Source organism: Thalassophryne amazonica, chromosome 11 (genome assembly GCF_902500255.1).
Source record: "Thalassophryne amazonica chromosome 11, fThaAma1.1, whole genome shotgun sequence".
Taxonomy (NCBI): domain Eukaryota; kingdom Metazoa; phylum Chordata; class Actinopteri; order Batrachoidiformes; family Batrachoididae; genus Thalassophryne; species Thalassophryne amazonica.
This window is the reverse complement of record NC_047113.1, coordinates 15771478-15788333: the sequence shown is the minus strand read 5'-3', so window position 1 is coordinate 15788333 and position 16856 is coordinate 15771478. Positions and strand designations below refer to the sequence as shown.

At 41.8% G+C, this 16856-nt stretch overlaps 1 protein-coding gene across 2 annotated transcripts in view; it reads left to right on the top strand.

Moving 5' to 3' along the window:
- Window positions 1-16856, top strand: part of cyfip2 (cytoplasmic FMR1 interacting protein 2) — a 56739-nt gene that overhangs the window by 34423 nt on the left and 5460 nt on the right. The window contains exons 11-26 of one of the 2 annotated variants that reach the window (XM_034181131.1): window positions 1498-1735; window positions 1858-2010; window positions 2178-2317; window positions 2498-2645; window positions 4886-5039; window positions 6073-6229; window positions 6339-6435; window positions 6521-6597; window positions 6713-6821; window positions 6977-7096; window positions 9735-9934; window positions 10023-10110; window positions 10223-10366; window positions 10487-10577; window positions 13775-13905; window positions 15624-16396. In XM_034181131.1, the coding sequence (XP_034037022.1) occupies window positions 1498-1735; window positions 1858-2010; window positions 2178-2317; window positions 2498-2645; window positions 4886-5039; window positions 6073-6229; window positions 6339-6435; window positions 6521-6597; window positions 6713-6821; window positions 6977-7096; window positions 9735-9934; window positions 10023-10110; window positions 10223-10366; window positions 10487-10577; window positions 13775-13905; window positions 15624-15638 (2062 nt within the window). In that variant the 3' untranslated portion in view covers window positions 15639-16396. Of the gene's footprint in view, window positions 1-1497; window positions 1736-1857; window positions 2011-2177; window positions 2318-2497; window positions 2646-4885; window positions 5040-6072; window positions 6230-6338; window positions 6436-6520; window positions 6598-6712; window positions 6822-6976; window positions 7097-9734; window positions 9935-10022; window positions 10111-10222; window positions 10367-10486; window positions 10578-13774; window positions 13906-15623; window positions 16397-16856 lie in introns of those variants that run through there. The other variant, XM_034181130.1, reaches the window with a different exon arrangement.

The window sequence follows — 16856 nt, the reverse complement described above, 5'->3', positions numbered from 1 at the left end:
CAGCCTGGCAAAATCTTATCCACATAAGAAAATGACGTCTGAAAATACTTTAGTTCCTTGTCATGGCTGAAGAAATGCAGTGTTTTAAAGAAGTCCCTCTGTGTGTTGTCTGTTCCCTGTGCATTTCTCAGCCTGAACCAGAGACCACCGGTGCTTCGTGCCATAACAAGACAATTAACTTATTTTAAAATTTGAAAGAGTCACAGTGCCTCATTCATTCATGTCAGCGTTTACCATAGACATCAGTTGATTCTTAACATTCTGCATTCGATGAAAATAATTCCCATGATCCACCAAGACAAAACTAAAATAAAATTTTATTAAAATTACTCTGTTTGGCCTCTGTGTGGAGGGGAGAGGCCACTCAAAATTGTACACGCGCTCAATGATGTGTTTGTCAACATCTACATTAATCACCTGCCAGGTGGAAATGCAAACCAAGCCAGACTTAACTGTTCTGACCTGCACCATACTGTGCCATACCGACCCGGACCACTCAGTCGAAACGGGATTGTCAGCAAACACTGGCTAAATTGTCATGGTGTGAGAGCTGCATAACTTATTCGATGTATCCAGCGTATTCGCCAAATTTTTCATAAGTTGGCTGGCTAAATCGTCAAGATGTGACAGGGCCCTAACGAAGGACCTAAGGCAACAAATAGAAGTCCTTCATACTACGTATGTCTGTTTGGATGATCCTTGGGTACTGCTAGAAGGACTTTGTGTCAAACAATTTGTTAGGGAGAGTCAGATGAGCAGTATCACTTGCAATATGAGAAAACCTCAGCTATGATGTTGCACTTTTCTCTGGGCATGATTCAGCATGCAAGTTGAGGACCCCAGGGATGGAGGCAGCCAAGGGAACCCCACCTTTCACCTGGCTGTGGTAGATAGATGGTTACTTTTGAGAGATAGGGATGGACCAGTTGTCTGCCTGGGTCATTGCCAACCAGGGCCCAAGATGGTTGTGTTCTATGATGGATGTGTCATGGTCCCAGATCTGACCTGACCTGTTGTGAGAAGGTTGTGTCGTTTGCTCAGTGGGGTGCTGGCAGCCCTATATACACAACGTCAGCACAGGTCTTCAACTATGTAAATGCACATTGTCTCTTTACACCTCAATGATTAGCAGATTGTATTTCTAAAAGAATTTGCAGGTGCACTTTCATCAAAGTTGAACTTAATGTGCAATTAAGGAAATGAATACAAGTACATTGCCCATTGAGCAAAACCTAAGCATCTGGTAATCACAGTGAATTAAGTTGAAATAAAATGAAATTTGCTGCCAAGATAAGAGTGTGATTGTCACTAGAGGGAACTCTTGATGCATTTTGGTTGCTTATTTATCTTGTACACCTTTTGCAGAAAGACTTAATTCACTAGATTTAAACATGACAATCTGTCCCAATCTACCTCTTATCACCAAAAAAACCTCTACCACCTGTCCATCTGCTCTCGCCAAATCCCAGTTGTCAGATGTCTTCATTTTGTGCTCAGGTGGACATGCACACAGAGCAGCATCTCACCACAGTACAACCTGTGCGAGCAGATGGTGCAGATCAGGGAGGACCACATCCGTTTCATTTCAGAGCTGGCACGCTACAGCAACAGCGAAGTGGTGACGGGCTCTGGACTGGACAGCCAAAAGTCAGATGATGAGTACAGAGAGCTGTTTGACCTGTCACTGAGAGGTTTGCAGCTACTGTCAAAGTGGAGCACTCACGTCATGGAAGTTGTGAGTTAAGGGAGAGCTTGATTGTGTTTTTATATGTGAGAAGTTTGTATGGTTTAAAACATGGGTTTGACAAATGAAAGGTTGGCGTTATTGTAGTTTTGTGTACTTTTCCTCTTTTTCAGTATTCGTGGAAGCTTGTCCATCCCACTGATAAATTCTGTAACAAAGACTGTCCAGGCACAGCAGAGGAGTATGAACGTGCCACACGCTACAACTATACCAGTGAAGAGAAGTTTGCCCTGGTGGAGGTCATTGCCATGATCAAAGGGCTGCAGGTAAAAGATTAAAGTGGTCATACCTGGTGGACAAATAACCGATAAATAGCATTTAAAAATTATTGAACACTTTGTAAATATCAGTCACTAACATTAAGTAGCTGTTAAGTATAGAGTTCTCATGATGATGATGATGATGATGATGACAATGATGTTGTGATATATAGGTTCTAATGGGTCGAATGGAGTCTGTGTTTAACCAAGCCATCAGGAACACCATCTATGCGGCACTGCAGGACTTTGCTCAGATGACACTTCGAGAACCTCTACGCCAGGCTGTACGCAAGAAAAAGAATGTCCTCATTAGGTAGACAACCATACCATAGAATGTATTACAGAAGACATACCTTACTGAATTTTCATACATGCATTCAGATTCATTTAATGCCTGATTTTGTGACATCAATCTATACTTGATTATAGCAACAGGTGCAAAGTTCTTGTTTCAATAGAACACAAGAAAGCATGAATTCATCTTTTTCTGTAGTGTTCTCCAGGCCATTCGAAAAACTGTCTGTGATTGGGAAGGGGCAAGAGAACCACCAAATGACCCCTGTCTTAGGGGAGAGAAGGATCCAAAAGGTGGTTTTGACATCAAGGTGCCCCGTAGAGCTGTAGGTCCTTCCAGCACACAGGTAAACCATAGAACAACTGGTCCATAGTCCTTTTTTTTTGTTGTCTGTAAGATGGTTGTAACAAGTCCATTGTATGAGTTCTCCCACACAAAATAAAAAGACTGATTGTAGATGTTCTGTATTTTGTATGTTTTCTGATCTGGTGTATTTTTTGATAGCCTTGGTTTACGTGTCTCTCTATCTGTATGTAGATAGAAAAGTCATAAATCAATGCACATTACATTTTGGGGACGCTCACAATGCAGATTCTGGTTGTTTTGTTTTGTTTTTTTGGAAATTCTAGTCGCTGTTGATTTTTGACCATTTTTTTCAATTCAATTCAGTTCAAGCATTTATTGTCATTGCCACAAAGAATAATAAAATTACGTCTGGAGCATCCACATGCGTAGTTAAAAAGTGCAACCAGTGCAATAAATAACCCTTAAATACCCCATGTAAACATTTATAACATCAGTACAGTGACATTTTGACAGCAATATAAAAACAAGATGTTGATAAAATGCATTAAAGAGTAAGAACAGTCAAATAAATAAATATAAAAATGGTGACACTGTACAGCAGTGCAGAAACCAGTTCAATACTATTGATTGGTGGATATAATCCACGGAAGGAGGGACATAGGGGGAAGAGGGCAATTTCCAAATAAATAGATAACTAATAGTAACAATGTGCAACAATGCAAAACCAGTTTAGTGCTACTACAATTGATTATCAACTCAATTCAGTTGATATAATTATAGTCCGTGGGAACGGGGCAGAGAGGGGAGGAGGGCAGTGTTCAGTAATCTGACAGTTTAAGGATACAGGCTATTGGCCAGTCTAGATGTTCTGGCCTTTACGGCCCTATATCTTCTCCCTGAAGGCAGCAGATGGAAAAAGTGATAAGCAGGATGGTGCTGATCTCGCAGGATATTACGCACTCTACTAAGACAGCGAGTGGGATAGATAGTACTAATCTCTGGGAGAGTCGTCCCAATGATTCTCCCCACTATTTTCACCACCCGCTGAAGTGCCTGCTGATCGGCCTTAGTGCAGCATTTAAAAGTCATAAAAAGCATTTTCTTCATTCATCCACCCATCCATTTTCTAAACCCGTTTATTCCAGCTAAGGGACACTGGGGGTGGAAGGGTGTTGGGCTAGAGATTATCACAGTGGCCATTGGGCGAGATGTGGTGTGCACCCTGAACAGGTCAGCCTGAGTGCTGTACAGAGTATGGGGCAGAGACTCTTGAGTTTTTCCCAGTGAAGACTGGCATTCTTCAAGGATGTGTTCTGGCTCCTACAATGTTCACTGCTTGCATGGACTGGGTTGTTGGGTAGGGTTGTAAGGCCTCGGCTTAGATGCTTTTGTTGGTGAAGAAAGGTTTACTGACCTTGACTTCATGGATGATGCTGTGATCTTTGCAGATTAAATGGATACCCTGATTGCACCACTTGAGAAGCTAAGTGATGAATAGAAGATCAAGGCTATTAACTTCCTGGACTCAAACATCAGAAATGTATCTGTATGTGGGGAAGTGTTGAACTTGCAGAGACATTCACTTATCTTGTCTGTGACATTCATACCTCAAGGTCCTCAGCCTTTGAGATTGAGAGACACCTGGGAAGAGCTTATGGAGTCATGAGGTCACTGGACATAGGTGTTTGGTGATGCTGATATCTTTGCAGCAGCACGAATGTCAAAATCTTTAGAGTCCTGTACTTTTGCTTTGACATTTTGGCCATGTGGCACATTTCTTTATGGGTCATCCAGCACATAGGTGCCTGAGTGTTGAGGACCCCAGTGGCTAGAGGTCAGAGGTTGCCCAGTTTTCACAGGGCTGCGGCAGATAGATGGTTACTTTTGAAAAGTTGGGATGAACTGATGGACCTGTTGTCTGCTTGGGTGGTTGTTGTGGATGCGACGTAGCGCAGACTTCACTTGACCAATAATGGCATCGTGTGCTGGTGTGTCAAATTCAAAACATTCCAAATATATCAGTTTACCTCCTGTTTAGGCTTGGATGGTTCCAGAATTGTACTTTTTCCTCCTTTAGTACCACACTTGGTTGCATTTCGTTTTCTTGCTCAATGATGCTTTTTATTATTATTATGTGAGCTATCTCCATCAACAATGGCCATAAAAGTATCTTGGTTGGCTGTAAATGATATTTGACAGCTTTGGTGGTTCTTCACTTAGTGCACTTATGGAATTACGCTTGTTTCTTTAAAACCTGCTTTTTGCCTGTTCTTTTTCTAGCTGTACATGGTGCGGACCATGCTGGAATCGCTGATAGCTGATAAGAGTGGCTCTAAGAAGACTCTCCGCAGCAGTCTGGATGGGCCCATAGTGGTGGCCATAGAAGACTTCCACAAGCAATCCTTCTTCTTCACACACCTGCTCAACTTCAGTGGTGAGAAGGAATGTTTGATATAGTTTGTTGACACTGTAATACTAATCAATGTAATAAAATCAAAAGTGCTCTGAGAACTCAACGACATCACACCCACATTTCAAAATATCAGTCATTTAGAGGAAATGTTAAATAGGCTTTTCTACAGTCAAATTTACTAACAGTAAAATATCTTAATTTATTTTTATGAAATTAGTTGTTTTCCTATATATTGCCTGAAATTGTACCCTGATCTCTGAACTTAATCATGAAATTCCTGCTCCTTACACCTGCCAACTTTCATCAAAATCTGATTAGGCATTGTTAAGATACATTATCACTATCTTAACAATGCCTGATCAGTCGTTAATAAAAGAATTTTAAGCAAAAATGACCTAAAATGTTGGGTTAAAATTATTTTGCTGTGTTCTTTGTCTCGGACTGAACGGTCCCCCTCTAAAAATTGGTCTGCCCTGCCTTCACTGTGCATGCGCCATTTCAGAACGTCATTTCTGAGCGTCTGCAGCGGTGCACCGATTATCACCTCGTTTCAGCTTCAAACTGCACTCCAGTCATCATCTATCTCAGTGACAGATATCTGAAGCTTTTGTACAACAATCATTTCAGCATAAATTCAGCATAATTTCATAATTAAAGATGGGGGGCTGATCAGAGCGCAGCTCAACACGTCTGAGTCTGACATGCCGCTGCACCTATGTCATTTTGGAGTGCCAGTAGCGATTCTCCGATTATCCTCTCATTTCTGCTTAAAATGGCCTAGTTTCTGCTTAAAACTGACTTTAGAACAATTTAAGAGGTTTCACTTTGTCATCTGATGGTTAATAATCACATTATTCCCTTTGATCACTTTGGGTGTAGAGAGTCAGTCTCAGACATGCTACGGTGGTTTGAAATGATGCATGCGCAGTGAAGGCAGTCAGACCAATTTTTAGGGGAGGCCATTTGATTGGCGACACTGGTATACTGTATGTTTTTGTTCATTGAGGTAATTTCTTGGTTGTCTACTCTCTGCCTGTCTCTGTCCTCCATACAGAGGCCTTGCAGCAGTGCTGTGATTTGTCCCAACTCTGGTTCAGAGAGTTCTTCTTGGAGCTGACCATGGGTCGCAGAATCCAATTCCCCATTGAGATGTCCATGCCCTGGATCCTGACTGACCACATCCTGGAGACCAAGGAGCCCTCCATGATGGAGTAAGTCCAACTTGCTGTGACAAACTCTCACTGGACAATGATATATGCATGCAGATTTTATCTGCTGAGAAAAAGTTCAGACATGTAACTGCAGTTCTCCCTTTCCCAGATATGTGCTGTACCCTCTAGATTTGTATAATGACAGTGGCTACTATGCTCTGACGAAGTTCAAGAAACAGTTCCTTTACGATGAAATCGAGGCTGAGGTAATGTGTTACAGCCCTCACTGAAATTAGTTGAATACAGCATCACCTCAGTGCTGTAACTTCATGATGTGATCTTTATTTTCAGGTGAACCTCTGCTTTGATCAGTTTGTCTACAAGTTAGCAGATCAGATATTTGCCTACTACAAAGCGATGGCTGGAAGGTGGGAAAAGTGAAGAGTTCTTTTAACTAGCAATCATTGGTACATACAGTACAGTCTCTGTAACTATGATCTGTGATATAAGTAACTTATATACTGTGTAACGTGTGTTCCGCAGTGTCCTCTTAGACAAACGTTTCAGAGCAGAGTGTAAAAATTACGGTGTGATCATCCCTTACCCTCCATCAAACCGCTATGAGACGCTGCTCAAACAAAGACATGTACAGGTAGTGAAAACCTTTATGGATGTTTGAAATTATTCTTATGTCTCATCTACATTTTTATTCTTTTGAAATTCAGACTGAAATACACTTTGACCTGTAGAAAAACATTTCTGTGCTTTGTTTTACTGAATTGAATGCATACTCTTCCTGTTTTTCAGTTGCTAGGGCGTTCTATCGACTTGAACCGTCTGATCACGCAGAGGATCTCAGCAGCCATGTACAAATCACTGGATCATGCCATCAGCCGCTTTGAGAGCGAGGACCTGACTTCCATAGTGGTAAGAGGATGCACGCTTTTACCATACTGTAGGGGATCTTTATTTGTAATTTCAATGAATAATGGATTTGTCTTCAGGGTCATGTTAAATCCATGTGGGGCAAACAAAAACAAGTACATGGTCTGCAGTGTGTGCAAATTTTGATAAGCAAGTGACATTTCTCTGCAGAAGGCTTTGACAAAGGACAATTCACTGATTTTGGCCTGTTGTCTTCAAACTTATTAAGCTTCTCAGGATCACTATGGCTAACACACTTACCAAGATTGGTGAGAATCAGGCAATTAAGAAAGCAGTTATTGCAGTCACAAGATTTTTTTTTTTTTTACAAAGTACACTCCAGTGACCTTGACCAATAGGCTTCTTTGGGTAATGCAGATCAGGTCAGGACAAACTGAAGGTAATCTTGCTCACAATTGAAATGTGTAACTGACTGACTTAATGCACATAATGATGTAACGCAGGGGTCACCAACCCTGTTCTTGGAGAACACCTGCCTTGCATGTTTTCCACATTACCTACCTATTTAAGTCACATGTGACTGGGGGGTGGGGGTGGTGGTTATGATTAGAGTTGGGGGAAGAAGTAGGGTTAGGTTATGGTTAAGGCTAGGGTTGGGGGTAGGAGTAGAGTTAGTAATAGTGAGTTAAACAAAACCCTGTCACGAATATTTGAATCATTTCATGGCGGGAGGACGAAAAAAAAAGTGAGACTGGGCTGTGTAAAGGCTACTGGCTTCACCTTGGGAAAAGTCTGGATGCTGCCTAAAGCCCCGGTCACAACCCACCGTGCGTTTTTTTTCGCTGTATGTTTTCTGCGGATGCCACAGCCACTATGTTTTTGTGAAAACGTACGGAGGCAGTAGCAAGAGGAGGGAGGGAGTACGTTCAATGCATGTCTCTAGGAGTGTAACGATAAAGAGAGTTGACAATAAAGCAGTGTGTGTGTGGGGTGGCTTTTCTTTTTTATGAGCGGGACTGGAGCGGCAGGTGTTTTTCGGCATCGGCAATGCATGAGCATGTCCAGCCTGCAGCGGTCAGTTGTACGAGTGTTTACTTTCCTCGAAACGTTACAGCTGGTTATGAGACTGAAGCTGTGGAGTGTCTGTGTTGCTGACGTTTGGAAATAAAGTCCAAGTTCAAGTGAGAAGGTGCGTCGTGCATGCAAGTCTGTTGACCTCCATAGTATGTGGTGAGTGCCGTAATCCGTACTGCCTACGTACGGATTTGGTTAATTCAATAGTAATTTAACGAAATTGTGCTGCTTTGAATCCGTACTGAGGCAGTACTCACAACGTGCGTCATCTGTACTGCTGGTGAATCCGCAGCCTGACCGCAGCGAAGGTTCTGCATGCACTAAAACCTCTACGGCGTGTCTGTGTGTGTCTGCGTGCTCCTAAATTCGTACTGAGGCAGTACTTACGACGTATGGCTCTCCAAATTTAGCCCACGTTTTTGCAAGTAGACTGCACGCATATGCAAGTACGGCGGGTTGTGACCACGGCTTAAAGTATGCGTGTTTCTAAATTTTATTTCATGTATTGGCATGGTCTCTAGCAGGGGTGGTGGCCAAGTGGTTAATGCGCTTGGTTTCAGTTCAGAAGGTTCCGGGTTCAAATCCAACCCCTGCCACATTTCTCCATGTAATGTGGAGTTGCGTCAGGAAGGGCATCCGGCGTAAAACCTGTGCCAATTCAACATGCAGATCCACCTTGGATTTGCTGTGGCGACCCCGAGTGCAAACAAGGGAGCAGCCGAAGGGACTTACTGTATTGGCATGGTCTCATTTACAACCACTCGTTTTAAATTTCTCCTCAACCCCATTGTAAATCCTTTATACAAAGCACCTAACGTCTGTGCACAAGTGTGTGTGTGTGTGTGTGTGTGTGTGTGTGTGTGTGTGTGTGTGTGTGTGTGTGTGTGTGTGTGTGTCCACAGCCCATATATGGGTAAAGAGGTGGAGCGTGGGTGACACCGTGCTGGGTGGAATGACTGAAACCTGGACACCAGCAAGCACAGCTAACAGGCTAACCTTGGTTCAGCTTTTTATTCATATTTTTATTCATATAAATCATATTTTTGGGGGCTGAGTGGTGGTTGTCATGACTGTTTTGCATTGCTGTGGGCATTAAAAATTATGACCCACGTAGTTCCTTGATAACTGTGGATTAACGACCTAATGCCCTCAAGTTATCAATAGCTGCTACAAATTCCAGCAGGTTAGCATCCAAAATTACAGCACACGATAATTTCAGTTGAAACAAATACTGGCACACACACATCTCACATGATCCCTTCAGACAATTAGCCACACGTCAAGCCATATTATGACAGATATAAGAAAAAAAGAAAAACAGACCTTCACAACACTGACTGCAGCGACAATACAAGAGCTGTCAGTCAAATTGGCCACGCCCCTAATGTGTTCTGATAACCTGTCTTTTGTGAATGTGATAGTGAACATGTTGATGATGTGTGAAAGGAAATAAATACATATTTAAATTACACAACTAGCTTTGATCTTACATGTATGGTCGTACACATCGTTGTCAAGGTGTCACAGCTAAATCCTTATGTCAGAAGACTGTCTTTCCTTCTTCCCTTCAGTTCATAATAACTATTTCTCTGTCTCTTCTGCACAGGAGTTGGAGTGGCTGTTGGAGATCAACAGGCTAACCCACCGGCTTCTGTCCAAGCACATGACCCTGGATAGCTTTGATGCCATGTTTCGTGAAGCCAACCACAATGTGTCCGCTCCCTATGGCCGTATCACACTCCACGTCTTCTGGGAGCTCAACTTCGATTTCCTTCCCAACTACTGCTACAATGGATCCACAAATCGGTTAGTGTGGTAGTATATATTTGAAGCAATAATTATTTTCACTCCTGTGTTCTTTCTTAATTTCTGAAAATTGCTCCTTTTTTTTTAGCTTTGTACGTACAGCCATTCCCTTCACCCAGGAGCCTCAACGAGACAAACCAGCCAATGTGCAGCCTTACTACCTTTATGGGTCCAAGGTATTACAGATATGATAAAAAATATTTTGCTGTTGCTTACACATTCAGAACAGAGGAAACTATCTTCATACTGATTAACACGGCTTCTCCTTGTCTGTTCCCTCTTGTTCAGCCTCTGAACATTGCCTACTCCCACATATACAGCTCCTACAGGAACTTTGTTGGACCGCCTCACTTTAAGACCATCTGCCGTCTCCTTGGTTACCAGGGCATTGCTGTAGTGATGGAGGAGTTACTAAAGATTGTCAAGAGCCTTGTATTTACCTTCAAATTCTAATTAATTTCAAAATGCTCTGAATGCCAACCTCTAACAAGGTGTTAGATTTGCAGGTTTCTTATTTTGCCCTTGCCGCCTGTGTTCTGTTCTGCTTTCCAGTTGCAGGGCACCATTCTGCAGTATGTAAAAACATTGATAGAAGTTATGCCCAAGATCTGCCGCCTACCACGCCATGAGTATGGCTCCCCAGGTGAGCTGTTCCTGCTCTTCCAGAAAATAAAGGATTTGTGGGTTTATTACATTGTGGAGATAGCAGTACATAGCATATTTTTCTTTATTACTTCAGAATTGGTAAAAAAAAAAAAAAAGTTTTGTTCTGGCCTCCAGTAAAACCACTGAGTGGCTCCTGTAATGGTAGTGCATGTGTGGGGATGGACAAGAGCAGGGGTGGCCAGCCTTTTTGAACCAAGATCTACTTTTAAAGTTGACAGTGTATCGAGATGTATATTTGCTCATTTTGAAATGGATGCCTGCAACACGTTTTAAAAAAGCTGGGACAGTGGTATGTTTACCGCTGTGTTACATCACCTTTCCTTCACTCAGTAAGTGTTTGGGAACTGAGGACACTAATTGTTGAAGCTTTGTAGGTGGAATTCTTTCCCATTCTTGCTTGATGTACAACTTCAGTTGTTCAACAATCTGGATTCTCTATTGTCAATGGGCAACAGGTCTGGACTGCAGGCAGGTCAGTCTAGTACCTGCACTCTTTTACTATGAAGCCACACTGTTGTAACACATGTAGAATGTGGCTTGGCATTGTCTTGCTGAAATAAGTAGGGACGTCCGTGAAAAAGACGTTGCTTGGATGGCAGCATGTGTTGCTCCAAAACCTGGATGTACCTTTCAGCATTGATGGTGCCATCACAGATGTGTAAATTGCCCATGTCATGGGCACTAACACACCCCCATACCATCACAGATGCCTGCTTTTGAACTTTGTGCTGATAACAATCTGGATGGTCTTTTTCCTTTTTTGTCCGGAGGACACAACATCCATGATTTATCAAAACAATTTGAAATGTGGACTCATCAGACCACAGCACACTTTTCCACTTTGTATCTGTCCATTTCAAATGAGCTCGAGCCCAGAGAAGGTGGCGTTTCTGGATGTTGTTGATGTATGGCTTTCGTTTGCATGGTAGAGTTTTAACTTGCATTTGTAGATGTAGCATTGAACTGTGTTAACTGACAATGGTTTTCTGAAGTGTTCCTGAGCCCACGCGGTAAGATCCTTTACACCAGGGGTGGGCAACGAGGGCCGAGACACTGCAGGTTTTCCTTGCAACCAATCACCTCAGCAGGTGGGTTGCTGATGAGCTTCTCCCTTGAACATAACCACCTGGTTGTCAATGAAATCACCTGCTGAAACACCTGAACATTAATGAAATCAACTCCTGAGGTGATTGGTAGCAAGGAAAACCTGCAGTACTTCGGCCCTTCATGGCACATGATTGCCCACCCCTGCTTTACACAATGATGTCAGTTTTTAATACAGTGCAGCCTGAGGGATCGAAGGTCACAGGCATTTAGTGTTGGTTTTCGGCCTTGCCGCTTACATGTAGAAAATTCTCCAGATTATCTGAATCTTCTGATTATATTATGGACTGTAGATGATGGAATCCCTAAATTCCTTGCAATTGAATGTTGAGAAACATTGTTCTGAGACTGTTGGACTATTTATTCACGCAGTTGTGCACAGTCTTTTGGGGATGCTCCTTTTGTACCCAATCATAACACTCACCTGTTTCCAATCAACCTGTTCACCTGTTGAATCTTCCAAACAGGTCTTCTTTGAGCATTCATCAACTTTCCCAGTCTTTTGTTTCCCCAGTCCCAGATTTTTCAAAATGTGTTGCAGGCATCCATTTCAAAATGAGCAAATATTTGCACAAAAACAAAAAGCCTATCAGTTTGAACATTAAATATCTTATCTCTGTGGTGTATTCAATTGAATATAGGTTGAAGAGGATTTGCAAATCATTGTATTCTGTTTTTAATTTACATTTCACACAACATCCCAGCTTCATTGGAATTGGGGTTATAGACAAGCGACACACCCACCTCTCAATTGCAGCAATGCACTCACATAGATGGGCTCATGGCTTCAGGCTGTGTGGCATTTTTCTGTGAGGCAGTCAGTCAGGCTGTGATATGACGGATGGACCGTGTGGACATTGCGATGGTGTGTCATGTGATGTGCCTGTCCAGTCAGGTGGCACGCTGGCACGGTAACATGCAGTCGATCACGCCATTCAGCCACAGTTCGATGCAGCCGATGATTACGTACAGCTCCTAGGCCGCGGCATGATATGTCCAACCTGCATACGACATGCCGTGCAATGTTGCGAACACGATCAGATGGCAGTGCGGCCTCATCTTGCCCGCCAGTCGAATGGGTTTCCAGCACGAGCGGCACGTGAATGTAGACTGCATGTCCTGTGCCCGAATGGATGTGGCGACTGCTGTACAAGGAGTTTGCGTGCGGCTCAGATTTTCCACAAGTGCCATTCGAATCCCTCTTCATGTGCCTTTCTGCCTCAATCATGTTATGTGTGAAGGGGCCCTGAAAGATTGGTGCTGCCATACAAGGTGCTCAACTGCACAACGACAGCAGTTTCAGGAATAAGGACCTTTGCCCAGAGGCCCTTAGTGATTTTGACAAGGATTTGAACAAACACGTATTACATTGCAATCAATAAAACAAATTGTGTAGTTGCTAATGTGCAGTACAGTTCACAGTTTTATAGATTCATTGCTCCTCAGAGGATCCAAATACTATAAGCATCCTGATGAAGTTTAGAAAATACGTAACTTTTATCTATAATTTATGTCTTACTTCGCTTCCTATTTGTGGTACATTTTTGTGATTCCAGCCTGCTGATATGCATTACCCTGATGTGTCTATGCAGATTGGAGTCCAGTCACACGGGAAATCCCAGAGTGTAGATTAACAGTGTTCTGTACCTTGAGTTCTTCCCTGGCTTACTGCCTATGACCCTAATGTCAGCCATTAACGATCCTCCCACCCTCTACTGTCAGGGCCCGAGGTTTTGACTAAATGTGTGTCAAGCCAGCTGACATCATGCTGATTCATCCAAGTAGCTGTAGGTTATCACTGACATAAGGAGATATCAGGAGGCACTTACTGTCTGCTCTGCATCGGCAGTGTTGGAATAAGAAAAAAGCTTCATTAGGAGTTTTAATGTCACAAATATAATTAAAATAATAGCATCCGAACAGGAAAGTCAGCATGGTGTGTGTGTGTGTGTGTGTGTGTGTGTGTGTGTGTGTGTGTGTGTGTGTGTGTGTGTGTGTGTGTGTGTGTGTGTGTGTGTGTGTGTGTGTGTGTGTGTGTGTGTGTGTGTGTGTGTCTGCTCTCTATGACAGGTATCCTGGAGTTCTTCCACCATCAGCTCAAAGATATCATTGAGTATGCTGAGCTGAAGACTGATGTCTTTCAGAGTTTAAGGGAGGTGGGAAATGCCATCCTTTTCTGCCTGCTTATCGAGCAAGCTCTGGTAAGATACTTCATCTTAGTGTCTGTTTTTCTTTTTACTGGTGCTTTTTTATGACAAATGATGCAAAAATAATCAAAGTGGAGGGAGGTGGACAGAGCTCTGTTCATCTGTTGATTATTTTGGCATCTTTTGTTTATGTTTGTATTTTATTTAGGCAGCATTTGTTGTCCACTCAAAGTCTATTTCTGTTGCTTCTCAAACTTTTCTCATGTATTTGCCTTCACTAATGAGGTCACGTGTTCACTGGTGTTTATTGGGTTGTTAGAGGGATTACTCAAACATTTTTCAGTCGATACTCATGACACTTTGTGAAGTCATCAGAGTTATCAATCAAATGGAAAGACTTATTGAACTTTAGTATTAGTCATGTGGATTCTTCTTTTACAGAGTAAAAAAAATGTTTTGTGTTTTTAAATTTATGTTACTTGTTTTGGTCATTTCAATTAATTCCACATGGAATTTTCTGTGGATCTCCACAAACCCGATGGACTTTTCAGTCTTATCAAGAGGAACAACCCATTTACTTGTATGAAAAGGGAATGGGATGTAAATTATGTGTTGTTCCCCTTTTTCCTCCCTTTCTTTTGCATAGTAAGATGGGGCACTTTTTGACAGATTAGTCAATTTCACAGAGTTTTCAGTGGATTGCAACAAAACCTGGAGGAAGTGAAATAATCCATTAAATTTTGGCTTTCGTTGACATAGCAAGATCGGATTTTTAATTGACATGCCAATCAGTATGAAGAATAATTTTCATTAGATCTTTACAAAATGTGGAATTAATTTCATAATGAGGAAGAAACCCTAAAATAGCAGCATTAATTAGGCTCCAGATGTGGGTTTTCAATCATTTCTTTGTTTACAGAGCACGATTAAGTACTCCTTTGACAATTTGCTAACTGTCTCAAAAACTGCTTTAATCTTCTTGATAAAACCTGTCAGTCATACATATCTAATGACAGTAAATCAACCAGTGGTAATAAAGAACTTTGGGATTGGGAGAACGTGAAAGATTTGTCAGAAATAGAGTTTAATGTTACGTAAACACCAGTGAAAGCAGACCTTCCTACTCTACTAAAGGTTTGAAATTTGGTCAAAATAGAAAAGAAACACCTTAGAAATCCTTCAAGACTCTTCCCATTGGGATGAGGAGCCGTATCTGTTAAATTGAAAGGTATCTTCAGACACAGGCCATGTTAATGAAATTGCTGTATTCTAAGAAATATGTGTAAAAATGTGCAATACTGTGGTTAAAACCAACACAAACTTCCAGGATTGTTCATCCCCATAGTTACTTGTCCTCTGTACTGCTAATGTATGTCTGTCTACACAGTGTCATAGTTGTGTGTGGGTGACTGGTATCCTGGGGGCCTTGAAGTTTATGGCCAATTACCATATGATTTCCATTCCTAAATGTAAAATTGAGAAGGGACTTTAAGCTACGGATGAGCTGGTGCTTCAGGAGCTGACAGTAAACTGAAAATGCCGTTGTCAACAATGTTGAAGCAACACTCCCACTCTTTCCTGTGTTTTCCTGCTCTCTATACTTCTACGTAAATAAATGTGTAGAAAATAAATCTGTACAGCAGCTGAAAAAAAAATACTGCAGAGGGAAATTGTCAGGCCCCCAGTCCAACTGCCCCAGTGTGTTTGATCTTTGATGTTATTTTTCTGAAATGCACCTCTTATTTTTCCTTACATGCTGGCAACTACCACAGGTGGTAAGGATTTAGGTTTTGTAATTGGTAACAGAATAACAAAGTTCAGATATTTCTTATGTTTCTGTCTTTTTGGTTTGGGCTACTGTTTTTTTCTTTTCTTTTTGATTTCTTAAACATCACTATTTTAGTTTGTCACATAAAATGTCACCTTCAGTCAGCCATGGAAGCAAGAAGACTGACATGATTTATTTTAGTCTTACTTGGTTGAATTTTTTGCCCCTAAAATTCTCATCAGTGAGAAAGTTTTTTTCCTCAAAATTGCACGTTTACAGTAAGACATATGCAGAAATTAAACATATATGTGAATGCAAGTCACTCATAAACATAATGTAAAAAGTCAAATTATCAGTGACTGCTGTGTTGGAACATCCTTGTCTTCCATGGAAAAGGTGATTGTGTGTTTCTGGTTAGTTATTGACATAGTCTGGTGATTAATTCTGCATCTGCACTGTAATACTAATACTTTTATCTGGTTGCTTGAAATCATTTTCTTACATAACATTAATTGTTACTCTGTCAGTTGACTCTTTATTTTTTCTGGCTCTTTGTTATCGTGCTGGCTTGGACTTCCTGCACATGCTTGTGTTTTTTTGACTTGGTGTATGCTGATTTGCACCTTGCTTTTATCATTGCATGACTGTTTTTTCATTCGTCACCTTGAAGAAGTTAAGATGCAGTTTCTGCATGCTTAATTAGATTCATTGTTTCTATCCTTGACTAACAGTCACAGTGGCAACCACTAATCTACTGTGGGCAGCGCAGTCTCATTTGAGGGCAGGCGCTAAAGGAGTAAACTATGGCCCATATGTTGAGTTGTTAGGCAAATTACAACCCCAATTCCCCAGAAAAAGTGACGATGCGGTGGAAAGTGGAGATGTGTTGCGTAGTAGAGAAGCTTGAATCTTCGACTAGACTGGGTTGCTTCAAATCGCAGAAGCTTCCTCAGTTAAAATTCTTGCTCTGGTAGTCTGACTTCTGTCTTGACTCTTGTAGAGAAGAATAAACAGAAGCCACAAAAGCTGGAGTTTTAAACCTAACCAGAACCCTCCTACCGAGAGGCAGACTGCTATAGGCTAGTGACTAAACAATAGCTCTAATTAGCACCTACTGTGCTCTAGTTAGCACCCTCCTAATGACAGGGCAGCTGTCCCTCCTAATGATGGGATGGACCCTCTCCTGATGGCTCCCTTGACGACTCTCCTGATGACATGAATGACTCATTACCATGAA